Source organism: Pongo pygmaeus, chromosome 19, assembly GCF_028885625.2.
Source record: "Pongo pygmaeus isolate AG05252 chromosome 19, NHGRI_mPonPyg2-v2.0_pri, whole genome shotgun sequence".
NCBI lineage: Eukaryota > Metazoa > Chordata > Mammalia > Primates > Hominidae > Pongo > Pongo pygmaeus.
Genome location: NC_072392.2, coordinates 56,731,644 through 56,759,489, shown reverse-complemented (window position 1 = coordinate 56,759,489; position 27,846 = coordinate 56,731,644). Strand labels below are relative to the sequence as shown.

At 38.4% G+C, this 27,846-nt stretch overlaps 1 protein-coding gene across 8 annotated transcripts in view; it reads left to right on the top strand.

Moving 5' to 3' along the window:
* Positions 1 to 27,846, top strand: part of USP32 (ubiquitin specific peptidase 32) — a 213,005-nt gene that overhangs the window by 82,593 nt on the left and 102,566 nt on the right. For 7 of the 8 annotated variants that reach the window (XM_063655614.1, XM_063655613.1, XM_063655611.1 and 4 more), the window contains exons 3-5: positions 7,360 to 7,465; positions 14,560 to 14,678; positions 20,726 to 20,885. In XM_063655614.1, coding sequence (XP_063511684.1) covers positions 7,360 to 7,465; positions 14,560 to 14,678; positions 20,726 to 20,885 — 385 coding nt within the window. Of the gene's footprint in view, positions 1 to 7,359; positions 7,466 to 14,559; positions 14,679 to 20,725; positions 20,886 to 27,846 lie in introns of those variants that run through there. The other variant, XM_063655615.1, reaches the window with a different exon arrangement.

The following is a 27,846-nucleotide window of genomic DNA, read 5'->3' as shown; positions in this document are numbered from 1 at the left end:
TCTATTTTTGCTTTTGTTATTTGCCCTTTTGAAGTATTACACAAAAAATTTTTTCCCCGGAACAATCTCCTGGAGCATTTCCCCCAATGTTTTTTTCTAGTAGTTTCATAGTTTCAGGTTTTAGATTTAGGTCTTCAGTCCATTTTGATTTGATTTTTTGTGTATGGTGAAAGATGAGGAGTCTAGTTTCTTGTTTTTTATTTTGAGACAGAGTCTTGCTCTGTCACCAGGCTAGAGTGCAGTGGCACGGTCTCGGCTCACTGCCACCTCCGCCTCCTGGGTTTAGAGCAATTCTCCTGTCTCAGCCTCCTGAGTAGCTGGGATTACAGGCGTGTGCCACCACGCTCGGCTACTTTTTGTACTTTTAGTAGAGACGGGGTTTTGCCATGTTGGCCAGGCTGGTCTTGAATTCCTGACCTCAAGTGATCCGCTTGTCTCAGCCTCCCAAAGTGCTGGGATTCCAGACATGAGCCACCGCGTCCAGCCTAGTTTTATTTTTCTGCATATAGTTATCCAGTTTTCTCAGCACCATTTATTGAAAAGACTGTTCTTTCCCCCATTGTATGTTCTTTGTGCTTTTTTGTGAAGATGAGTGGATTGTAAATTTTTAGATTTATATCTGGATTCTCTGTTGTCCTTTGGTCTGTGTGTCTGTTTTTATGCCAGTACTGGTACGGGAAAGGTTCCCTTGTCCCCCTCTCAGGGTGTGTGATGGGGGTGTGGCTCCCTTCTTCAGTGCCCTGCTGTTCAAACCTTTAGGGAAACATACAGATGGGCAGGTTATGGGTCTCTGACACCATGGGCACCATCTAGGGGTGAATGTTTACAGCTCCTGAAGCCCCAGTGGGTTTGTGTTAACGTGTGCTCTTTTAGTTTTGCCGTCTCTAGGTGGCTTGTGTTTATCAGCTCAATTAGACCCTCTGCATTATCGCAAGGGTTTTCTGTATCCCAGATTCTTGCCTTGATGTACCAGAAAAGTCGGATCACATGTGGGCTTGGAGAATGAGTGCAAGATTTTTTTGAATGGTAGAAGTAGCTCTCAGCAGCTGGACGGTGAGCCAGAAGGGGATTGGGAAGGCGGTTTTCCCCTGGAGTTGAGCCGCTCAGCGGCCGGGCTTTCCTCTGACTGCCCCACCCGAACTCCGCATCGTTCTGCTGGTCAGTGGCCTTCCGGCATCAGCCAGTGCCTGTCAGTGTGCTCTTCAACTGATGTGTTCCTCTGGACGTCCAGCCACTTGTGCATTCTTCTGCTGATATGTTCCTCTCAACGCCCAGCCATTTGTGTGTCTCTGCTTGCTGGGGTCTTGGGATTTTTATAGGCACACCTTGGGGGCGTGGCAGGCCAGGGTGGTCTTGGAAAATGCAACATTTGGGCACCACGGCAGGAGTGCCTCTCCTCACCTAGGTCTGTGGGCACAGGCCTGAGGGTGGAGCCCTAGCCAGGCACCTGCCTTTCTCTACCCAGCACTTCCCTGCCCTCCTTCTGTTATCAGTACCACGCTGTTGTGATTACTATAGGTTTTTAGTAAGTTTGAAATCAGGTAGTATGATGCTGCCAGTTTTGTTATTTGCTCGGGATTGTTTTGGCTATTTGGGGTCTTTTGAGGTTTCATGTATGTTTTAGGATTCTTTTCTTTCTCTATGAAGAATGTCATTGATATTTTGATAGGGATTGCATCAAATTTGTAAATTGCTTTTGATAGTATTGTCATTTTAACAAAATGAATTCTGGCTGGGTGTGGTGGCTCACGCCTGTAATCCCAGCACTTTGGGAGACCAAGGCAGGCAGATCACTTGAGGCCAGGAGTTCAAGACCAGCCTGGCCATCATAGTGAAACCCCATCTCTACTAAAAATACAAAAAATTAGCTGGGTATTGTGGTGCATGCTTATAATCCCAGCTACTCGGGAGGCTGAGGCAAGAGAATTGCTTGAACCTGGGAGGTCGAGTTTGCAGAGAGCCAAGATAGAGCCACTGCACTCCAGCCTGGGTGACACAGCAAGTCTGTCTCAAAAGAAAAAAAAAAAAAAGAAAGGAAAAAAAATTAATTATTCCAATCCAAGAACATAGAATATCTTTCCATTTTTTGTGTGTGTCCTCTTCAATTTCTTTCATCAGTGTTTTATAGTTTTCCTTTTATAGATCTTTCACATCTCTGGCTAAACTGATTCCTAGGTGTTTTATATTCTTTGTAGCTATTTTAACTCGGATTACTCACTTGGGATTTCTTTTTTAGATTGTTTACTGTTGGTGTATATAAATTGTATTGATTTTTGTATTTTGATTTTCTGTCCTGCAATCTTTCCTCAATTTATCAGTTCTAACAGTTTTTTGGTGGAATCTAAATTTTCTAAATATAAGGTCATGTTATCTGGTGACAAGGCTAATTTGACGACCTCCTTTCCAATTTGGAGACCCTTTATTTCTTTCTCTTGCCTGATTGCTCTGGCCTTTCCTTTTTTAATAGCTAAAGACATTTTTTTTTCTTTTGAGACGGAGTCTTGCTCTGTTGCCCAGGCTGGAGTGCAGTGGTGCAATCTTGGCTCATTGCAACCTCTGCCTTCCGGGTTCAAGTGATTCTCCTGCCTCAGCCTCTCAAGTAGCTGGGATTATAGGTGCCCACCACAAAGCCCAGCTAATTTTTGTATTTTTAGTAGAGACAAGGTTTACCACATTGGCCAGGCTGCTCTTGAACTCCTGACCTCAAATGATCCACCCCCCTCGGCTTTCCAAAGTGCTGGGATTACAGGCGTGAGCCACTGCGCCCAGCCAGAAAATTATTATAGGGATTTTAAAACAAAAGTCTTGCAACAAATTATATAAATAACACTTTACCTTTATTAAGTGCTTTTCGAAAAATGACATCAAAACCACCCTGGACTGCCAGCATCCTTGCTATCCTATTCACACTCCATCTTCTAAATCCGAAAATGAAAGCTAATTAGTAATGAGTGTGGCACTTAATATTCCCTAAATGTTAAAGGACTGCCTATTAAAAGGTGACCATTTAAATAGTTGTTCTTTTTTTTCCTTTTTTTTTTTTTTTTTGAGTGAAAAAAGGGTACTTAGACATTAGAGGTTTTAGATGCATACTGCTTTCTGAAGCATTGATTAAAGGCGGAAAATATGTACATCCTAGAATCTGGGAAATGGTGATTTTTGGGGGCTTCCTCTATTTGTCAAATGAACTGGGTGATTCTAGAAGGTTATTGCTGTACTTGTATTTTGGGAGTGATAGGGAGGTAGCAGTATATTCCAACCAAATTTATTCCATACAAAATCTGTTACATTTTACAAGTACTTGCAAAACTGAAAGTCATACCTTACTCAAAATTTCTTCCTTAATTTTACCCTCACTGCCTTACTCTTTGTATTAAAGTCAGTGAAATTGTCAAAAATGAAGAGACTGGATTATCAAGATACAGTGAATGGAAAGGGATGCCAAAAACTCAGTGTTTATAAATTGAATTTGTTACCATTTGAAATTTCTTTGTTTAATCTTCAGGAGATTTCACCAAAATGATGTATGTCTTGCTGATGATGTCTTTCATATAATTCTAGACAAATTAACTAGAAATGAATGTATATAATTGATATAGTTTGGATATTTGTCCCCTCCAAATCTTATATTGAAATGTGATCCCCAATGTTGGAGGTGGGGCCTGGTGGGAGGTGTTTGGATCATGGGGGCAGATCCCCCATGAGTGCCTGGGTGCTTTCCCCACAGTAATGAGTGCGCTCTCACTCTATTAGTTCATGAAAGAGCTGGTTGTTTAAAGGAGACTGGTACTTCCTCCTCTGTCTCATGCTTCCTCTCTCACCATGTGGCATGCTTATTCTCTGCTCCCCCTTCACTTTCTGTCACAAGTGAAAGCTTTCTGAGGCCTCATGAGAAGCTGAGCAGATGCTGGTGCCATGCTTATACAGGCCGCAGAACCGTGAGCCAAACAAACCTCTTTTCTTTATAAAAATTACCCAGCCTCAGGTATTCCTTTATAGCAATGCAAAACAGACTAACATATTAATTGTACTATATAACTAAAAGTTGATTAAAAATTCAGTTTCAGAAGCCTGTCTTTCCTAGGTTAAAATTCTGACTCTGCTGCTTCATTGATGTATGACTTTGGACAAGTTACTTAAACTCTTTGGGCTCTGGTTTCCCCCAGCCCTAAAATGAGGATACCAGTATTCCTTGTGGAGTGATCTAAAGGCTTAATACTGGTAAAGAACTTACAGTAGTAAAATGCCACGTAATAAGCTTTTAAATATTAGCTATTGCTTTTATTATAAAAATAAGAGTTTATTAATGAGGTCAATGTTAGGCTTAAACACTAGAGTATTAAGGTCACGTAATTTCCTGGTGACTGGCAATTTAAAGATGAGATATACCACATGTGAATTGGTATAATAAACCACTTAATGGTGTATTAGACAACATTTATGTGTACTATACAACAGTATACTTCCAATTCCTTTCTCCCATCCTCTGTGCTATTGTTACGTGTTTTACATATTCTATAAAGACACTTTACATTTCTTCTCTTACTGATGTAGACTGCTAGTTAATCTTTCACAGTGATTAAAAATAAGAAAAATGCTTTTATATTTACCTTCATTTATGCTATTTCCAGTATTCTTATTTATGGAGGTACATGTATCTCTAATGGCATATTTCCTCCAGCCTGAGGTACTTTCTTGTATCCCTTTTTGCTGGTAATGACTTCTCTGTTTTTGTTTCCCTAAAAAAAAAAAGGAAGCAAAATATCGTTTCTTTTTGAAAGATATTTTCACCAGGTACAGAACTTATGGTTGAGTTTTTTTCCTTTAGTGCTTTCAACATTTCACACCATTGATTTCTGGCTTACATAATTTTTGATGATAATCCAGCTATAATTTTTTTTAATGTAATTTTTTTTTCTTCTGGCTGCCTTAAACATTTTCTTTTTATTTTTGGTTTTGAGAAGTTTTAATGTGATTTGTCTAGTTGATTTTTGGGATTAGAGGTGTGATCTATTCTGCTTGTTCTCTGAACTTCTTAATATCTGTGGCTTTGTGTGTATTTGTTTTGAAAATCCCCAACCTTATCTCCTCAGATATTTATTTTGCCCCATTCTCTTTTTTTTGTAGGATATCAGGATTACTTGAATGTTACATCATTGATATGATCTCACAGCTCTTGGGTTTTCTGTTCTGTCTCCCTTCCCCTGCCTGCTCTCCTCACATTTTCCCCCTTTTGTTTCGTTTTGGATAATCTCTTATGCAACTCCATTGAGTTTACTCTTGAGCCATTCCAAAGCATTCTTCAAACTCCGTTAGCATATTTTTCCTTTGTCTCTGACAATATATTGGGGTTTTCCTTCTTCTTTCTATGACTTAAAATTTATGGTTGAAACATAAGTGTTTCATATAGGACAGAAGAGACTGAGCCAAGTAGTATCTTTCTTCAGCTTGGGAAGTTGAGTCAATATAGTCTATAGTTTAGCTTAATTTTGGTCTTGTTGCTGTGGTTACCCTCAGTGCTATACAGGCTTCAATTTCCATTCTAGGGTTACTTTTTTTTTTTTAGGGGTTAGGGCTCTTTCTTAGAGATTTTTTCTAATGTTTGCTCTACCTTCAACTTTTGATGTTACCTTCTATTTGTTATCACACCTCAAAGACATTCTCTGTAGTCCTATTTCTGTCTCAGTTTTAGGCAGGTGCTGTGTCCCTGGATATTAGGGGTGACACTTTTACATTGATCTTCCTTCTTCCCAGTGATAGAGGATCTGTAAGGTCTGGGGCCATTATGTTTTCCTGCCCTTCCCCAGGGATAAAGGTGTTTTTGTTTTTGTTTTTCCCTGTTATTTTCTTCTAATTGGGAGTGGGAGATGGGGCAACTAAAAATAGTTATTTTACAAAGTGTATTAGTTCTGTTTGTTTGGTTTTTTTAAAAATATTTTTAATGTTCTGTAGCTATTTCCTTTGGCTAGTTTTTGCTGGATTGAGTTATCACTGGCACTAGAGATAGATAGTTTTTGACATCAGTTGTCAGGTGTTATTAAATATATTTATAAATATAATTTGGTGAATAATATATATTTTCAGTTTTCATATTGACTAACTTCTCGAATTATTGTTTAATCATGCATTTTTATTGACAAAATTTTTGCCTGACAGATAGTAGGTACTCAACAAAGAACTGTTGAATGAATGAATTTATTGTGATTTCTGTTGTCCCTTTCCTATGCATAGTTTTTCTTCTTTATTTCTGATTACTATAATACTTATTTCTGAGAGTGTTAAAAAATATTTTTTGCAGTCTCTTTGAATTTCTGAACATTCAGTTAGAGAGTATCTTTTTTTCCAATCAAAGTAATGTGCATAAGTTTTCCCAGGTTTGAAGGAAGTTGTGTAATTGAACAAAATTCTTATCACATTATTGTGGCTATTGGAGGACCTTTGTACTCTTGGACCTTGATAAGGACTCCCAAGAGAAAGAATAAATAATTCAGTTGTGTGAGTCTGTAATATGCAGATACTCCTCTACTTACCCTGGGATTACAGCCCAATAAACCCATTGTAAGTTGGGAATATTGTGAGTTGAAAAGGCATTTCATACACCTAACCTACCAAACATCAGAGCTTAGCCTAGACTGTTTTAAATGTGCTCAGGCCGGGCGCGGTGGCTCATGCCTATAATCCCAGCACTTTGGGAGGCCAGGGTGGGCAGATCATTTGAGGCCAGGAGTTTGAGACCAGCCTGGCCAACATGGTGAAATGCCATCTCTACTAAAAATACAAAATTAGCCTGGCATGGTGGCACATGCCTGTAATCCCAGCTACTTGGGAGACTGAGGCAGGAGAATTGCTTGAACTGGGAGGTGGAGGTTGCAGTGAGCCAAGATGACACCATTGCACTCCAGCCTAGGCGATAGGAGCAAAACTCCATCTCAAATAAATAAATAAATAAATAAATAAAATATTTATATATATGTTCTCAGAATACTTACATTAGCCTTCAGTTGGGCAAAATCATCTAATGCAAATCAGATTTTATAATAAAGTGTTAAATATCTCATGTAATTTATTGAATACTGTATGGTTTCTACTGAATGTGTATCACTTTCACACCATTGTAAAGTTGAAAAATCAAGTTGGGGACCATCTGTACGTATTTTACAGTAGACACAGTCTATTCTTGGCTGAGTGCAATAACAAGGTCCAAAAGAGGAAGAAGAGGGAGAAACTTAACATCATTTCACTAAAATTTACCAGGGCCTTTTCTGGAGGTGGAGATAAAATTTGTTAAAGATGATAGCTGCCTCAGATTCCTCAACAACTGAAATGCCTCCTAAGGTTGGCTTTATCATCTTCTTCCAGGTGATTTACTGTTCTTTTGGTGGAACATCCAAAGGGCTGCACTTCAATAATTTAATAGTTGGACTTGTCCTCCTTACAAGAGGCAAAGATGAAGAGAAAGCAAAATGTAAGTACTTTTATTATCTCAAAAATAATACCACATCTATGTACAGAATAATTTATCTCAAAATTCTGATGACAGGTAGAGGATTTGAATTGACATTTTCCCAAAGAAGATATACAAGTGGTAAATAAACACCTAAAAAATGTGCAACATAATTAGTCATTAGAGAAATATAAATTAAAACTACAGTGAGATACTACTTCACACCTACTAGACTGGCTAAAAGTAAAAAGCCTGATAATAACAAGTGTTGAGGAAGATGTGGAAAAATTGTAACCCGCATCATACATTGCTGATGGGAGTATAAAGTAGTGCAGCAACTTTGGAAACCAGCCTGGTGGCTCCTCAAATTGTTAAACGTTGTTATTTTGTGTCCCAGCAATTCCACTCCTAAGTATGTACCCAAGAAAATTTAATACATATGTTTACCACACACACACAAAAAAACTTGTACAGAAATAGTCACAGCATCATTGTTCATAATAGAAAATGGAAACAACCCTAATGTCCACCAGCTGGTTAATGGATAAACAAAACATGATATATCCATATGCTGGAAAATTACTGTGGTATAAAAAGGAATAAAGTACTGATTCATGCTACAGTATGGATGAACTTGAAAACATTTTGCTTAGTGATAGATGTCAGTCCCAATAGGCCATATATTATGATTCCATTTATATGAAATTTCAAGATTAGGCAAATCTTCAGTGGCAGAAAATGGTAGATTAGTGGTTGCTAGAGGTATCAGGTGAGAGGGAAATGGAGAACAACTGCTAATGGGTACAGGGTTTCCTTTTGGGTTGGCGAAAATGTTCTGGAATTACATAGGAGTGACAGTTGCACAACCTTATAAATATACTTTAAAAATCGCTGAAATGTTTCCTTTAAAATGGTGAATTTTATGGGATGTGAATTATGTCTCAATATAACTTATTTTTTTAAATTCTGATGACATAGACATAGTAGTCTATTCTTTGTTTCACAAACAAAACCAAAGTTTACTTACTTGATAACATTTTATATACATTATTTGTAAAAGGTTTAATTTTTTTAATGTTTTACTTTTAACTTCAGAAATTAATTTTATTAGGTGAATTATCTAAGCAGAGAAAAGAGTGGCACCTCATTCATTACCTTTAAATCCTGCTGATCAGGGAAATGCTATAATGAGAGGACACCATTTCCCCTGCTAAATGTGAAAGGGAAGATAATCTTAGTTGCTTAGTGTCCGTCTGTGTTTCGTGGGATATAGATTTATTTACTTTTAAAAAGTTCATTCATTTAATTATTTATAAGGTCTTCTGTCCCCTCATTCTTTTCTTTGAGCTCCCCAAAGACAGATCTGCCTTACCAAAAGCATTCATAAGCACTGCATATTTTATTGAAGATTTCCCAGGGGAAGTATGGAAGCTGTTTATATTACACAGAATGTAGCATTTTGTTCCCAAAATTCCTTTGCTTTTATTCTTTTTTTTTTTTTTTTTTGAGACGGAGTCTCGCTCTGCCCCCCAGGCTGGAGTGCAGTGGCACAATTTTGGCTCACTGCAACCTCTGCCTCCTGGGTTCACGTCATTCTCCTGCCTCAGCCTCCTGAGTAGCTGGGACTACAGGCGCCCGCCACCACGCCTGGCTAATTTTTGGTATTTTTAGTAGAGTCAGGGTTTCACCGTGTTAGCCAGGATGGTCTCGATCTCCTGACCTCGTGATCCGCCTGCCTCGGCCTCCCAAAGTGCTGGGATTACAGGCATGAGCCACCGTGCCCGGCCTTGCTTTTATTCTTGACCACCATATGCTGGGTCTTTCTCTCTTCCTTCTTCCTTTTCTAATCTGCCTACTATGGTCTGAATGTTTGTGTCTCCCTCAAAATTCATATATTGAAATCCTAACCACCAAGGTGATGGTATTAGGGGATGGGGCCTTTTGGAGGTGATTAAGTCATGAGGGTTAATCGTAAGTATCTTATGAGTGGGATTAAGTGCCCTAATAAAAGAGGCCCCAGAGAGACCCTTTATATTTTCCCCTGTGTGAGGATACAATGAGAAGGTGGCTGTCGGTGAACTAGGAATTGGTCCTTCACCAGACACCAAATTGATGGTGTACTTCCCAGCCTCTAGAACTGTGAGAAATAAATTTGTTATTTATAAGCACCCATTTTATGGTATTTTGTTACAGCAGCCTCAACAGGCTAAGATACTGCCCTGGGACTGCTTCTAAATTTCTCAGAATCCCCTCCTATTCTTGAATCTAGACCATTATTTTTAATTCTTGCTATGGTTTGAACACATTACCCAAAGTTCACGTGTGGAAACTTAATCACCAGTGCAACAGTGTTGAGAGGTGGGACCTTTAAGAGATGATTAGGTCACGAGGGGTCCACACCCATGAATGAATGAATGCTGTTATCTCAGGAGTGAGCTTCTTATCACAGGAGTGGCATCCTTATAAAGGAAGAATTCAGCCTCCTTCTCGCTCCCTCTTACATGTGTTCTCTTGCTCTTCTGCTTTCCGCTATGGGATGATGGAAGAGCAAGAAGGTCCTTGCCAGATGCAGGTGCCTTGACCTTGAACTTCTTAGCCTCCCGAATTGTAAGAAATAAATCTCTGTTCATTATAATAAGTTGCTAGATCTGTGGTATTTTATTATAGCAGCACAAAATGGATAAAGAGATCATTTTTAAGAAAAGTTTTATTGAGGTATAATTGTCATACAATAATATGCACATATATAAAGTATATATTTTGATATGTGGTTTTGTTTTTGTTTTTGTTTTTGGAGGGGATAGGGGACAGAGGAGATAGCCTCACTCTGTAGCCCAGGATAGAGTATAGTGGCACAGTGGCGTATAGCTCACTGAAGCCCTTAACTCCGGGGCTCAAGTGATCCATCTCAGCCTCCCAAGTAGCTAGGACTATAGGTGCATGCCACCATGCCTAGCTAATTTATTTTCTTTATTTTATTTTTGTAGAGATAGGGTCTTGCTAGGTTGCCCAGGTTGGACTCAAACTCCTTGCCTCAACTGATCCTTCTGCCTCTGTCTTCCAAAGTGCTAGGATTACAAACATGAGCCAGCACACTTAGTTATACATTTGTATATGTTTTGACACATGTATATGCCCAGTAAACCATTACCATAATCAAGATAATGAATGTATCCATAAACCCAGTTTTATGTATTGGAATATAATTGTGATGTTGATTTTTCCAAATTAGCATTTCTTCACCAGCAGAAATATAAATTGGCCCCAGGCAGCAATAATTAAAAATACAAGACAGGTATGGTAGTGCATGCCTGTAATCCTAGTTATTTGGGAGGCTGAGGCAGGGGGATCTTTTTGAGGCTAGGAGCTTAAGGTAACAGTACAGCAATAAAAATAATACAAATAAAAAACAACACATTATAACAACTATTTACATAGTATTCACATTGTTTTAGGTATTATAAATAACCTAATGATGATTTAAAATATATGGGAGGATGTGGATAGGTTATATGTGTCAACTGAAAAAAATTATGATATCTATAAATTTGGAAAAGAGACTTTATTTCTTATAAAGTGTTACAGCCTGCAAGGTGGCCATTTTGACAGACTGAGAAACACAGCTTCCAGCAGATACCCCAAACAGGTACTATGCAAGGGAGAATAGAACAGAGATTTATGCTGAAGAGGTTGGCCAGTTGTACATATTCAACAGCTTATCAGAGGGGCCATGAATATTCATGAAATGGTTCCTGACACATGCATACTGTTATATGTGTCCCATGTTTACTTTGGGTGGAAAATTAATATTTAAATGCATTACAGTTAGGCCCCATGTTTACTTTGGGGTGGAGACTTAATATTTAAATACATTACATTTAGGCCCTATAAGTCAAAAGGTGAAACAAGGACACCAAGGCAGTCAAGTGAGCAGCCTCTGTAAACCAGCCAGAACCAGTCCATGGTCAGTGGTCTTCTTATCAGGAGACCACTAACTTGTTGATAGTTACTGAAATAGCTCTCTTGTCCAGTCAAAGCTGTAGTTATGGCTTGTGGAACAGGAGTCAGTAGGTTAGCATTTGGTGGTGAATGAGCTGCAACTGTTTCAATATTGCTTATCTCAAGGCCAGTGCTTATTCAATAACTGCTGGAGAAAAAGAAAAATGGCCAGGCACGGTGGCTTATGCCATGATATTTTGAGGTGGGTTGTGATGGCTCACACCTGTAATCCCAGCACTTTGGGAGGCTGAGGCAGGTGGATCACCTGAGGTCAGGAGTTTGAGACCAGCCTGACTAATATGGTGAAACCCTGTCTCTACTAAAAATAAAAAATTAGCTGGGCGTGTGACTGTAATCCCAGCTACTAGGGAGGCTGAGACAGGAGAATTGCTTGAACCCAGGAGGTGGAGGTTGCAGTGAGCCGAGATTGTGCCACTGCACTCCAACCTGGGCGACAGGGCAAGACTGTGTCTGAAAAAGAAAAAAAAAAAAAAGAAAAGGAAAAATATTGGAGCAGTTAGAACATAGTTTATTGATTGATTGATTGAGACAGGGTTTCATTCTGTCTCCCAGTCTGCAGTACAGTGGCAAGACAGCTCACTGCAGCCTTGAACTCCTGCACTGTGATCCTCCTGTTTCAGCCTTCTGAGTAGCTGGGACTAGAGGCACGTGCCACAATGCCCAGCTAATTTTTAAATTTTTTGTAGAGATAGGGGGTCTCGCTATGTTGCCCAGGCTGGTCTTGAACTCCTGGCCTCAAGTGATTCTCTCGTCTTGGCATCCCAAAGTGCTGGGATTACCAATATGAGCCACCACACCTGGCAGTTTATTCTTTAAGTGTAGGGGTACATGACTTAATGCCTTGCCTGGCATAGCCTTAGGTTTTGTTTACAATTTGGGATCTCTCTGCCACAAAGAGTCTGTAAGTCTTCTGATCTTTATTTTTAATGCTGGTTAGTTGTTGCATCTAAACTGCAAAAGGGATTGGATATAATGAGATGTGTCTGACTGCCCATCCCCTCATGACCAATATCTGTTTTTAAGGATTTTCTAGGGTCCCCTTGGCCAAGAGAGGGAGTCTGTTCAGTTGGTTGGGGTGCTTAGGATTTTCTTTTTTAGTTTTCATGTACAAAATACCATGCCATTTTATATGAGGCTTGAGCACCTGCAGATTTTGGTGTCCTTGGGGGTTCTGTAACTAATCCGATACGGATACTGAGGTACAACTGGTAACAATTTTTTAAGTCACAAACATATATTTTAAAAGTTTCTTCATTTTTTAAAATGTGATTGTATTGGTTTTCTCGGGCTGCCATAACAAAGCACCACAAACTGGGTAGCTTAGAACAACAGATTATTTACTGTCTCACAGTTCTGAAGGCTAGAAGTCCAAAATCAAAGTGTCAGCAGGGCCATGAAACCTGTAGGGGAAAATTATTTCTTCTCTCGCTTCTAGGATGACTGTCAATCCTTGGGGTTCCATGGCCTGCAGCTATGTCATTCTAATCCCTGCCTCTCTTATCACATGGCTTTATTTTTCTGTTTGTGCTTTTCTTCTTATAAGGGCACCAGTCATATTATATTGGGTCCCACCCTAATGACCTCATCTTAACTTGATTATAACTACAAAGACTCTGTTTCCAGATAATCTCACATACACAGGTACTTCAAGGTTAGGACTTCAGTATGTCTTTAGGGGGATAAAGTTCAGCCTATAACAACAATATTTCAAACATACATCTAATACGTACCTCCACCTAGCTTTACTATTTCTCACCATTGTATCATATGTCCCTGATTTGATTTTTTAAAAATATTAAAACTAAGGTGAGGTTTTCTTTGTGTCCCTTCATGATCCCGTTCTGTTCTTCCCTCTACAGAGGTTACCACTTTCATGAATTTGGTGATTTTTTTCTCATGCTGGTTTTTATACAACATGTTTATGTGTCCTTAAACATTGTCAACTACTTTGCAGGTTTAAAGTTTTAAATAAATGTACACATTAGTTCCCCCTTATCTGCGCAGATCTGTTCCAAGACCCTCCCAGTGGATGTCTGAAACCATAGATAGTCCCAAACCTTATATATACCATTTCTTCCTATACATATGTATCTATGATAAAGATTAATTTAAAAATTGGGCACAGTAAGATATTAACAACAATAATAAAATAGTATTATTATAACAATATACTATAATAAAAGTTATGTGAATCTGGTCACTCTCTCTGTTAAAATATCTTACTGTACTCACCCTTCTTGTGATCTATAAGTCTGATAACCAAAATGGCCACTAAGTGACTAACAGGCGAGTCGCATGTGAATACACTGGATAACAGGATCATTCAGGTCCCAGGTGGGATAAAGAGGGAGGCAAGAGATTTTATTACGTTACTCAGAACAGTGTGCAATTTAAAGTTTATGAATTGTTCATTTCTGGAAATTTCCATTTAATATTTTTGGACCTCTTAACCACAGGTGACTGAAACCTTGGAAAGCAAAACCATGGATAAGGGGGTACTACTGTACTATACAGATGATTTTGTCATTTGCTTTTCCTCTGAATATTATATCTTTTGATATTTATCCATCTTGAAACACATATTTTAACTTCTATGTAGTATTTCATTCTGTGTATCTCATTTTACCTGTTCTCTTGTTGATAGACATTTATCTTTTTTTTTTTTCAAAGTTTTGCTCTTACAAACAGTATTTCAGTGAACATCTTGTATTTTGTATGCAGGTATCAGAGTTTTTCAAAGATGGGAGTGGAGTTTCTGGAATGTCTCTTGACCTTTACTAGATTTTGCCAAATTATTCATGAAAGTGGTTGCAATAATTTGTGCTCCTATTAACAGTGTATAAGAGGTCCTGTTTCTCCTAGTCTTTAATAACACTTTGTATTGTTATAACTAAAGATTTTTGCAAATTTGGCATGTTTGAAAAGATACTACACTGCTGTTTTAAATTTTTGTTGCTGGATTATTTTAAGGAATAAACTGTTTAAGTGCTTGGCCCTAGTAATCACTCAGTTATTGTAGCTTTGTCTTTTCTCCCTACTTCCACCAACGTATATTTGATCTTTGTTAAGATTAATTTATTCTTTCTTTTTCTTAGACATTTTTAGTCTTTTTTCAAGTGAATCTGGGAACTATGTTATACGGGAAGAAATGGAAAGAATGCTCCATGTGGTGGATGGTAAAGTCCCAGATACACTCAGGAAATGTTTCTCAGAGGTATATTTAAAGATTTACATTTTATCCCTTTTCGTTGACAAAGTATTAACTCTTAGTTGTGTAATAAGTTTTAAGTATGACAAACAGATGTTTATGTGCAGATTACTCTTGGCATTTTTATATTTATTGATGTTTCCATTTATGTGCTATTCCATGACTCTCATTACTGTTATATTTGTGAATCTGAAAATTTTCAATTCTACTGTAAAGGCAACTATTCATACTTAGAGTATAATGAAACACAATTCTATATACTCACACTAACACAGTAATACACACACACACACACACGCACACACACACACTCACTCCTGCAGGAACCTGAAACAGTGCTTATGTTGTAGTGTCTTTGCTTTTCATCATGGATATCATTCATTCATTAGCCTTGAGCCATCTGTGACCTGTTTTATCAAGGCCTATTTTGTCATTTGTTTCACCTAGTTGATTTGCATAGTGAAATATTTGTGTTAAAAAATTTTCATCTTTGGGCCAGGCAAGGTGGCTCACACCTGTAATCCAAGTACTTTGGGTGACCCAGGTGAGAAGATATCTTGAGCCCAGGAGTTCAAGACCAGCCTGGACAATGTAGCAAGACCCGGACTCTACCAGAGGGTGGGGAAAGTCATTTTTTCTGTTTTCAAAAATAATATATTTTCATTGTATCTTTATAGAAAAATTAGACAATGGAAAATTCAACAATAGTAAAAGTATATCTTTAACAGAGAGAACTATTTTATTTTTCTTTTCAGAGGTCTGCTAGTATGTGAAAAGTCCTTAGTGATTGTAGAGTAAAAATCCCTTTAGAAGTTCTGATTGTTTCATGCAGCACTCAGTGCTGCCCAGTTTCTTATGGGTGGCTTTTTGACACAATTCCATTTCACCAGTATGACAGTCCTCCATTGTTCTTTGTTTTATTTGGGGAGTTAGTTCTGCCTTCATGACTGTATAGACATTGATTGTCCATACTTCAGCCATTTGCATATATCTGGTTCTGATATATCTTTGGACTGTCTATCATTAGTTTCTTACCACTCTGGTTTTGAATATTTCCTGTGTTGATAGCATCTGATGATATCTCTTTCTTGCTTTTGAGCCTAGCATGCAGTTTTTGGTGGTTGTTATGGTGTTAATGTTTTATCCAGCATTTCCAAGTGTCAGGTGCAAAAGGATGTGCTTCCTGTGTTTTTGGTTCTGACATATTGACTGGAAGTTGCTGTGATAGTAATTTACTACTTCAGGATGAACTGAGCTATGATTTGTTTGTTTTTTCCCCCATAATAAAAATTTGCTTGTAAGGAAAAAAGATAATCTAGCAAACCTGACTGATTGGATTTTTGACATAGATGTCCAAAACATTAATACTCTTTTTTCTTTTTCAGGAAGTATGATATTTTTTCATTTTAATAAGGTTTATGCAGACATTCTCATTTTTGTAGATGGAAACTAAGTGTGGTTGGTTACCCAGTACTCTAAAAATTTAAGCACAATAGCAGGCACATGTATTAGCTGATAATTAGTGCTATAGGGGAAAATAAAGTAGAATAAAGGAAGAAGGTGGTAATAGAGAAAATCTGAATCTTGTTATTTTATATAGAACGGTTAGGTCTATCAGATAAGTAAGATTTGAGTAAAGAATTTATAGCAAGTGAGAAAGAAAACCATGAAATATCTGGAGGACCACTTTTCATCAAGAGAATATAGCAAAGGCCTTGAGGTGGGGGTGTACTTGTATGTCCAAGGAACAATAAAAAGGCCAATTTAGTTGGAATGGTGTGAACAGGGGAGTGGTAGGAAATGATTATATATTGTCCTATAGGACAGGGTGAGTCCTTTGACTTTTACCCTGAGTGAGACAGAAACCACTGGAAGGTTTTGAGTAGAGGAGGAACAAAATATGAGGTTTTTTTTTTTTTTTTTTTACACACATGATCACTTTGGATCTTATGTGGGAAGTAGGCTGAACTGAGTCCAATTGAGGTATCTGAATAATCCAGGCGTGAGGATCATGATTACCAATGGTCAATGATTTAATCAATCATTTAGAACATGGTGCAGCAGTGAGGTAGTGAGAAGTTTTCAGATTCTGCATTTAGTTCAAAGGTAGAGTTGGCCTAGAATTTTTTCTTGTATTGATTATGGACTATGTGACAGAATGAGCAGAGGGAAGATGATTAGTATTTAGCCTGATTCAGTAAATGAATGGAATTACCACTAACTGAGATGGCTGACAGTAATGGAGAAGGAGGTTAGCGGGTTGGATATCAAGAAAGTTGTAATTACACTTGAGAATCCTATTAGACACTCAAGTGGAGTTGTCAAATGTGATTTTTGATATATAAATCTGTTGTTGAGGAGTAAAGGATTTGTTGTTGGCTTACAGGTAAGGATGAGATCATCTAGGAGTAAGTTTAGATAGAAAACAGGTTGGAAGAATGAGTCCTGTAATCCAGTGTTTAGAGTTTGGAGAGATGAAGAGGACTCAAAACAGACCACTAAGAAATAGCCTGCAAGAAAAGAGGATTAATAAAAGAGAATAGTGTCCTGGAAGCCAACAGAGGACAATGTTTCAAGAAGGAAGGAGAACTCAACTATGTCAAATACCCTGAAAGGTCTAGTGAATTGACCTTTGATCACTGAGAAGTGATCATTAAATATGGTGATCTGCAGGTAGGTCATTGGTGTAGGTCCTGTGGAATTAAAAAATTGCTGGTGTCAGGATACTAGACGAAATGTACTCATAAGAGGAAATTGTGATAGGAAGAGTGGAATGCTTAAATTTTCAATTATGGGAAGAGGAAGTTACTATAATAAAGACATCATAAGACTGTGGTAGTTAATGCCTGAGTTGGTGGTGTTTTTAATAAGATCTTTAGAGGAGAAAAGATCAAAGAAATGTGAAGCTCATGTATATGGCTTGTTTGAATTATTAGATACCTCTAGTTGGTATAAGACCAACATTGTAAATGGGCTATTGGTATTTGATTCAACTATTTGATTTATTTGCCTGCTGTAATATCTGAGTAGTGTGTCTGATGATTGCATGTAGAACCTTGCTATCCAAGTATTTATATTAGAATAGGTTAATTCAGACTTTCAATAACAATGTTTTGTGTTGTTTTTGTGTTCATACACACACACACACACACACACACACACACACACACACACAGAGAAGCACTTTAGCTAAAATATAAGGACCTAGTGCTTAGATTTAAGTGATATGGGTCTCAGCTTTTCCTATCTTGTGCTTTATTATTAGCCTTGACAGATGAAGTTATAAAGGAATGCACCTAGGTGTTGTATGAAGTTTTTTTCTCACTGACTTATTTTAGTTTGTTGACTCTTAAAATGGAAATTTATATTTTAAACTATTCTTCTCTTTTTAGAAGAGATCCATGACTCAAAAACATAAAAAATCAGATTTGACAGTATAATTTTTGGTCTACCAGTTATGTAGAATGATTCCCAATGGGCAAGTGAATTTCAGAGATTACTTTGTATTTCACTTAGACAGGCAGTGTGCTAACTTTGGAGCCTGGACTACCTGAGTTCAGTCCTCTTTCTTCCACTGTATAACAGTAGGCAAATTCCTTAACCTTTTGGTGTCTTGGTTTTCTGATGATAAAATGGGGATAATAATAGTGTCTTCTGTAGAGAGTGTTTTGAAGATTAAATTAGTATTTGAAATATTTAGAGCAGTTCTTAGGACATTGTAAACATTTGGTATTAGCTCTGTATGAAGGTGGTAGAAGGGTCTACCTGGAGATAGCGTCAGATCCCACAGGTTGAGGGATTAGTTCCACAAAACTGACCCCTAGACATCTTCGCTAGTGATCATGATTGATTAAATCATTGACCATTGGTAATCAGCTCAACTTTTAGCCCTCTGCCCTCCGTCCCTAGAGGTTAATCATTGTGTTTTTTTGTTTTTTTTTTTCCAGTGGCCAGCCCCCATCCTGAGGCTATCTAGCAGCCCCCCCACCCAGCCTTGGGGTCCATTCATTAGCATGCAGAGTCATTTATCACTTTGGAGATTACAAGAATTTTAGGAGTTGCATGCCAGAAAAAGAGATGAAGACCAAATATATATTTAACAATATCACAACCACTAAGAAATTACAATTAAAGGATGCTATTGATTTTAAGACTTATCCCAATGTCAGAGATGTGCATTTACACACATTTTTACAATGTGTGTAAAAATGTGCATCAGCTTGTAGAATTTATACTAAACTTCTTTCTAGACTAAACATGGGATACAGAAAGAATATGGGTAGGAACTCTCATCTCTAAACATGTTGGCAGTGTACTCATATGTCCCTGCAACATGTCTGAATGTCATTGTCAATGTCAAAATAAAAATGTATAGCGCATACATGCAGACTGGGTGATCTTCAGTATGTCCAAAGAACAAAGAGAAGGTTGGGAGTTTTCTAAAAAGGGGAGTGTTACATATGGTCCTGAGAGAAAGTTCATTGGTATTAGTAAAGCTTTAGGGAGCTGGCAAACTTCAGTTGGTGGGCGATGGTCGTGGGCAAAATTAGTTGCAGCAAGTCATCTCAGCAGCTGGACTTAACAGAGAATTACATTTCGAGAGCAATGTATCGTGAATGCTTTCTACCCCAGGCCTGTTGACTCTGATTTAGTTATGACAAGAATGACCCAATTTGTATGATCCACTTTCACACCATATTCTTCCATTCAGAAAAACAAGACTGTCAATGTCTTGATTGCTCGGATTGCAGTCACGTTAAATGTTCTGAAACTACCAGGCTAAGAGTATCGCCTCACTTAATGGGATGCTACTAAACAATGTAGATATGTTTGTTTCTACCATATTTCTTTTAGGTAACTAATTATTTATATTCTTTAACATGTCTATTAGGATTAGAGCTGCTCCAATCTTGACTGTCATTATTCATTGTATTTCTTTCTTTTTTTTCCGATCAAATAGTTCAGGTTGTAACTTCATTGTATTTCCTTGTGAATTGCTTCTCCCTTTTTCTGCTTAGAAATACCTGGCTCCCACTAAACCTAGGATCTCTTGTCTTCCAAGCAAAGGGATTGGCTTGAACAACCATATGATGCTCTTTTTCAGCCTGGATACTTTTCTCCAGAGATTTATCAAGAAAAATACCTGGAAAGAAAGCAAAGAAACAGAAATCAACTTGCTTCTTTTTGTTCTCTGTGTACATACATGTTTTCAGTGATGCCTTCTGGGATCCTGATTGTCTACTCTAGGAGGACACCTGGATAGTTGTTTTTAATTCACAAACGAAATTTAAAGAGTATTTTAATTCCATACAGATTTAATTAAAATATAGTAACTCAGGCAGATTGAAGAGTGCTAAAGAAGAGGGATAAGGCAAGTGAAAAATTGGATTTATTAAATGTTTAAAGAAATGCAGATGGCCGGGCACAGTGGCTCACGCCTGTAATCCCAGCACTTCGGGAGGCCGAGGCGGGGGGATCATGAGGTCAGGAGATCAAGACCATCCTGGCTAACACGGTGAAACCCCATCTCTACTAAAAAATACAAAAAATTAGCCGGGCGTGGTGGTGGGTGCCTATAGTCCCAGCTACTGGGGAGGCTGAGGCAGGAGAATGGCGTGAACCCGGGAGGCAGAGCTTGCAGTGAGCCGAGATCGCGCCACTGCACTCCAGCCTGGGTGACAAAGTGAGACTCCGTCTCAAACAAACAAACAAACAAAAACAAAAAACCAAAAAAAAATGCAGTTTACTGGTTTTGGGATATACTTAGCAAACAAAATCTGGCTTATTAGCAGTATACTGCTTTACTGAATTGATGAAATAATTTGTAGTTAACATACAGATTTTATGCAAGTAGAAGTTGTGAAGCACAATTATTTTTGAAAACAGTTTGATTTCCAAATATGTATATACACCCTGCAGTGTTATTAGATAATCCTTCCTTTGTAGATAGCAGAAAGGTAATTGCCAACTAATTGCAAATTTCAGGTTATGCAGGTTCCAAGTAAGATACCTTAAAATTTGACTAAACTTATGTTTTCTTGTTTTAATTTTAGGGTGAAAAGGTAAACTATGAAAAGTTTAGAAATTGGCTTTTTGTAAACAAAGATGCTTTTACTTTCTCTCGATGGCTTCTATCTGGAGGTGTGTATGTTACCCTCACTGATGACAGTGATACTCCTACTTTCTACCAAACTCTGGCTGGAGTCACACATTGTAAGTAATGACATTTCATTGTTTTCTGTTTGCCTTTTTTTATATATATAATTGGCTGGTAATATGAGAATATGCTTATAAAGAAGAAATTTATTTAAATTCTGTCCCAGGCTGGAGTGCAGCGGCACCATTGTGGCTTACGGCAGTCTCAACCTCCTGGGCTCAAGCAATCCTCTCATCTCATCCTCCCAAGCAGCTGGGACTACAGGCACTCGCCACCATGGCTGGCTAATTTTTTTATCTTTTGTAGAGACTGCAGGGGTCTATATTGCCTATGCTGGTCTTGAACTCTTGGGCTCAAGTAATCCTCCCATCTCAGTTTCCCAAAGTCCTGGGATTACAGTCGTGGGTCACTACGCCCGGCCAAGACTTTTTTTTTTTTTTTTTTTTGAGACGAAGTCTCCCTCTGTTGCCCAGGCTCGAGTGCAGTGGCGTGATCTCGGCTCACTGCAATCTCCATCTCCCAGGTTCACGCCATTCTCCTGCCTCAGTCTCCCGAGTAGCTGAGACTACAGGCGCCCACCACCACGCCTGGCTAATTTTTTTGTATTTTTAGTAGAGTCGGGGTTTCACCATGTTAGCCAGGATGGTCTCGATCTCCTGACCTTGTGATCCGCCCGCCTCGGCCTCCCAAAGTGCTGGGATTAGAGGCATGAGCCACCACGCCCGGCCTGAGAAATTTTTTTTGTCAGTATTTTGTTTTTTTCAAAATGTAATAAAAAGAAATGCTGGGCATGGAAAATATAGCCCTCTGTGAATTGTCCTTAATGAAGCTATATTAGTTTCCTAGGGTTGCTATAACAAATTACCACAATTCATAAACTGAAACGAGACATTTACTCAGTTTTAGCAGCTGAAATCAAGATGTTTATAGGGCTGTGCTCCCTCTGAAGTCCTGTTATAGAACCGCAATTGGGTCTGCTTACCTGGCTCAGTAAAAATCACATATCTACACCAGAGTTTCTGTAGCAGTAGAAAGGAAGACATTTATAGGGCATTAAGCAAAGAGGACCAGGTAAATGCTCAAAGCCCAACCTCCCCAAGGCTCATGGGTAAGGGTTTTTAAAGGCAAGGGTAACTTTCAGGAATACAGAAGCTACAGGCAAAAATCATAAATCAATACATGGAGAATACTCATTGGTTTTGGCCTAAAAGGGCCAAATATCTTGAAGGGGGAGCTTACAGGTAAGTCATAGATAGGTAGACAGATTTAAAAATTTTCTGATTTGCAACTGGTTAAGGAAGAGAACCATCTTTTTAAAATTTGAGGTCAGCAGAAAAGAACGTTAACTGGCTCACGGGTGTGACTCCCTCCAGGCCCTTCAGGAAGAAATTAATTAATTAATTAATTTGAGACAAAGTATTGCTCTGTCGCCCAGGCTGGAGTGCAGTGGCGCGATCTCGGCTCACTGCAACCTCCACCTCCCAGGTTCAAGTGATTCTTCTGCCTCAGCCTCCTGAGTAGCTGGGATTATAGGCGCCTGCCACCACGCGCAGCTAAATTTTTTGTATTTTTAACAGAGAAGGGGTTTCACCATGTTGGCCAGGCTGGTTTCAAACTCCTGAGCTCAAGTGATCCACCCTCCTCAGCCTCCCAAAGTGCTAGGATTACTGACGTGAGCCACCACACCCAACCTGGGAAGAAATTTAGAACAAAGAAGGATGGTGAGCATTGAGTCTTTAGTTCCCCTGTGGTCTAAGGTCTGATCAGCTCAGTGGGAGTTCTTGGTGAGGGAGGGGGTCTGTGCTTCTAAATGACAACTCAGGGACACATATTAAGATGTTATCTTTAGTTGCTATAGGGAAATCAGACATCTTCTTTTAGGCTACTATTACTTTCTGGCTTAACAAGTTACTTATTTCTCAGGGCTGGCTAGATAGATGCCTAGAGTTTCACTTGAAGGAACTCAGGAATATCCTTTATTTCCATGCGTGCAGGGACCCCTAGGCCCCTCGGCCCCTCAAAAGGTGCCTCCTGCTCTGCCTCAGTCCCTAGAAAAGAATTATTTCTTGCCTCTTCCATTTTTTGGTGACCCCAAGCATTCCTTGGTTTGTGGCAACATCTCCCATTCTTTGCCTCTGTCTTCACATGGCCTTATCTGTGTGTTTCTGTGTCCTTTCCTCTTTGAATTCAGGGCCCAGGCTAAATCCAGGATAATTTTACCTCAAGATCCTTAATTCATTACATCCGCAAAGACCCTATTTCCAAATAAGGCCATATTCTGAGGTTCCAGATAATCATGAATGTTTGGGAGACAGTATTCAATTCACTACACAGGCCTAAGTGTTAATTTCTACTGTTCTTCTTTCCATTGGATACAGAAAACTGTTAATACACTCTGCTTTTCTTTTTTTTTTTTGGACACACAGTCTCACTCTTTTGCCCGGGCTGGAGTGCAGTGGTGTGATCTCAGCTCACTGCAGCCTCCACCTCCTGAATTCAAGCGATTCTCTTGCCTTGGCCTCCCAAGTAGCTGTGATTACAGGCATGCACTACCATGCCAGCTAATTTTCGTATTTTTATTAGAGACAGGGCTTCACTATGTTGGCCAGGCTGGTCTTGAACTCCTGACCTCAGGTGATCCACCTGCTTCGGCCTCTCAAAGTGCTGGGATTACAGGTGTGAGCCACTGTGCCTGGGCTGCTTTTCCTTATGCGTCTTTCTATCACTAAAATGCCTTCTCTTTTTCTTTTACGTGTTAAATCCTAACAATCATCCATGAAGACTTAAATCACATACCCTCTTTTTCATGAAACCTTTTCTTGCCTTCTTATCAGAAATTATCTCTCATTCCTCTGAACTCTGATAACACCTTACTTGTACCCTTCTTGAATTAATTTATCCCATTCATCTTTGTATTATAACTATTTATAGCATTCTGCTTATTTGTACATGTCATGTCTCCTAACTCATAGGATCCTTTCCGGCAGAGGGGGTCTGCACTATTATTCTATCTTTTCAATCTTGGGCCAAGCCTAAATAAGTATTTGTTGACTGAATAGAGGAATTTGGGTGTCAAGCGCTATTTGTATCCATTACTTTATATGACATATAACTTGACTACTGATTATACACCAGCTACTTTCTCCCATTTTCATTCTGTTATTATTAAAAGTTCTGACTGGTAAGTTCTGGCATGAATGGGCAATAAGCTTGATTCTACTACTTTTCAGTGCCCTTGTCTTTGTTTTAAATAGGAAAGCCTTTTAAAAAAATTATTTTGCTTAAAATATTGAGGGAACCTTTTTATACTCACTGTGTAAACTCTAACTTACCTTAATATTTAAGTTGTCACTCATATGGATATTCTGTTGAACTTTCACTTTTATTTGTGATTGTATGGTAAATTAGTTTTCTGTTAATATTGACAAGAGTGTGACTGCTTTCCTTAAATGCCTTGTTGTGTTAAAGAAAAAATTATTCTGATATTTGTTAAAACAGTGAGGAAGACATTATTCAAGACTACTGCAATTAAAGGTATTGCAGTAGGGGAGAGAGATAAGCTCAGCTCTCAATATAACAACGACAAGTGGGGATTTATAGCCAAGGATTAAGGTGAGGTGGTCAGTGGATAGAAAAATTACAAAGAGGAGACATCAAAGGTAGGGGATTCTTGCTAAAGCAGCCCAAGATGAGGGGAATGACTATTGCTGGATTCTTATCTAAAACTGGCCTAGGATAGACCAATGACAGGAAGGGAACCAAGAATGAAACAGTAGAAGTGAGCTTAGAGGAACCTATAAAATTTGGTCAAGGAGCTAGTCTTTGTCAGTTGATTAAAAAATTACTTTGAAAGCAGAGGCTGCTTATTTTCTGTTTTTGAAAGCACTGTATTATTAGAGAAAACAAATTTATTTAATCAGTCAAATAATTTTCAATATGTTAAAAATGGCCCCGTTTTATTTGAAAATAATCTTTTTTTGGATTTTTAGTAGTATCTAAAAGTTAAAAATACTTTTGCCTTAAGAAATCTTGAATTAGGCTGGGCGTGGTGGCTCATGCCTGTAATCCCAGCACTTTGGGAGGCCGAGGCGGGCGGATCACAAGGTTAGGAGTTCGAGACCAGCCTGGCCAATATGGTGAAACCCCGTCTCTGCTAAAAAAAAATACAAAAATTAGCCAGCCATGGTGGCAGACCCCTGTAGTCCCAGCTACTCGGGAGGCAGAGGCAGGAGAATCACTTGAACCTGGGAGGCGGGGGTTGCAGTGAGCCAAGATCATGCCACTGCACTCCAGCCTGGGCAACAGGGCGAGACTCCATCTCAAAAAAAAAAAAAAAAGAAAAAATCTTGAATTATTTGAAACAAATATTCTTGTACATTGATTGTTTCACCTACAGTAATGACCTTCTAATTCCTAATGATTGTTTTCTTTTTAGTTTCATGTACCCCCTAACATCTCTGCAGCATTTTACACTGTTGACCAATCAGTTTTCTTCAAACTCTCTTCTCCTTTGGCTTTTGAAACATTGTAGTTTGCTAATATTCTTATTATTTCTTACGAGTTTCACTGTTCCCCTTTTACCACTTACTTTTAAAATAAAAGTTATTTCCAGTGGATCAGCCCTTCACTCTATTTTGTTCTCGGATGATGTACATGCTTTGCTTCATCACAGCCATTTCCATGCTTCACCTATCCTTCCTATCTTTGCAGGTGATACCTAGATGAACTTTTCTGCTCTTGAGGTATTTCTGAAACCTCAGATTCATTTAAATAAATGCCTCCTGGTTATATTTTCTAGCACCTAAATCTTATATCTACAGCAAATTCATCTTTTCCCTGCCACGATCCACCTAAAGGTATTAAAAAAAAAAAAAGACAAACTTGTTTTTCCTTCTGTGTTTTATATCCTGGTTGATAGTATTTTTAATTCCAGTGTCTAACTTAACTAATCTTTGACTTTCCCATGTCAAGCTTCATATTAGATTCTATCCATCTTAACTCAGACATATTTCTTGCATCTTTCTTTCTTGGTGCCATCATTACAAGTTTCTTATCTTTCTTATTTTGCTTCCTCTCAATGATAGGAAAGGATGAAGGACAATTTTTTTTAATGTATTTTTAATTCACATTAAATTGACATTAAATTTCTTTTAATTACTTCACTTCTCTGCTTAGAAACCTTTGTTTAAATTCCTTAGCATGGCTTCAGAGTCTCTTAGTTTCCTATCCTTGACTTAATTTCCCATGCTCATTTCTCCTCACATGTGTTCTTTGCCTCAACTACAGAGCACTGGTCAATATACTGTGACCACACCATGAACTTTTATATTATAGCTACACTGTATACATCGCTCCTAATCTTCCTTCATTTAAGAATGTACTTCATCTTTCAGCCCTTGACAATTGAGATGATTCTTTGTCATCAAAGCCCAATTCAGATGCTGCCTTTTCTGTCATGCTTGTCCATTTCTCTTTAATTTGAGTTAATTTATTTTACTATTTGCATTTCTGCAATACTTTATATTTCAATTAAAGCAATTAATTTGCTTTTTGCCCTATCTCTAAGTCTGTTGAAAATGACTTTGTTTACCCCCACAAGTTGCAAACCCCTTGAGAATATGGCTCAGGTCTTATTCTTTTGAGTTTTTCTTAGTTTAGTGGACGAAATGCATTTTGTTGGATTGAACTGGATTGAAAATTTTTCAGCCTTTTAAAGTGTACATTCTAAGTCTTGATTTAAACTATTTGATTGCTTCCAGAGTGAGCAGAAGGGATGTGTCCTCTTAGGACTGTAAGGCTAAAGCCATACCAAGGGGAGAAGGACCAAGATAAATCATCATGTTTAAATAAGGTTTAACAACTTCATAGCATGGGGATGTTCTCATAAAAGACTATGTTTGGCTGGGTGTGGTGGCTCATGCCTGTAATCCCAGCACTTTGGGAGGCCGAGACGGGTGGATCACGAGGTCAAGAGATCGAGACCATCCAGGCCAACATGAGGAAACCCCGTCTCTACTAAAAGTACAAAATTTAGCCGGGTATAGTGACACGTGCCTGTAGTCCCAGCTACCCGGGAGGCTGAGGCAGAAGAATAGCTTGAACCTGGGAGGCAGAGGTTGCAGTGAGCCAAGATTGCACCACTGCACTCCAGTCTGGCAATAGAGCGAGACCCCGTCTTCAATAAAAAAAAAAAAAAAAGAGTATACTATGTTTTTAGGGGGAAATGAATTATGATACTTATACACTTAAAGAACTGTTGAAAGTTGCAAAGTTCTAAGGTCTTCCTTCTAAAACTTTTGGTTAGCTAAATGATGTCAGATATAGAACATTGATTAGCATTCAGTTTAGGCACATGAAGAGTCAGTTTGCTTTAAATACATGTAATGATTTTAACTGCTCTTACAATGTGCCCATTGATTTCTGTGGTAGTCATTGAAATAAATCAGTACTGTGTGGTAAAAGCCTGAATAAATGTTATGCTGTTTTCTGTTATTTATAACATTCTTATTTGCTGGCATCTTAGTTGAGTTTTGTTCTATCCTTATTTCTTGTAAGAGAAATACCCCCAAATTAAAAACAAGTCAGCTGTAAGTCTACTATGGCATATTGGTAGTTACCAGCTATATTGAGCATTGGAATTATTTGGAGAAATTATTGAAAGTGCAGGTTACTGGCTCTGTCGGCAAAGATTTTTATTTAGTGCGCCCTAGGACTCTGTACTTTACAGACATCCAGGGTGATTTTGATGTAGATGGACCATGAACTGCATTTTGAGAAACACTGATAAAATATTTAGTAGTTCTTCAACCTCTGTGTCACACAGACTACCCCTGCCGCTTACTATTGCTGTGGGAAATAGATTTAACCTCTTTGAACTTCTTTTCCTCCTTTGTAAAACAGGGATAATGATACAATTTACTTTATAAGGCTGTTTTAAGGAGTAAATTAGGTAATACCTTTTGTTATTATTAATAAAAGGACTCAGCCTGTGCCTGGTATACAGCATTTTTTTTTTTT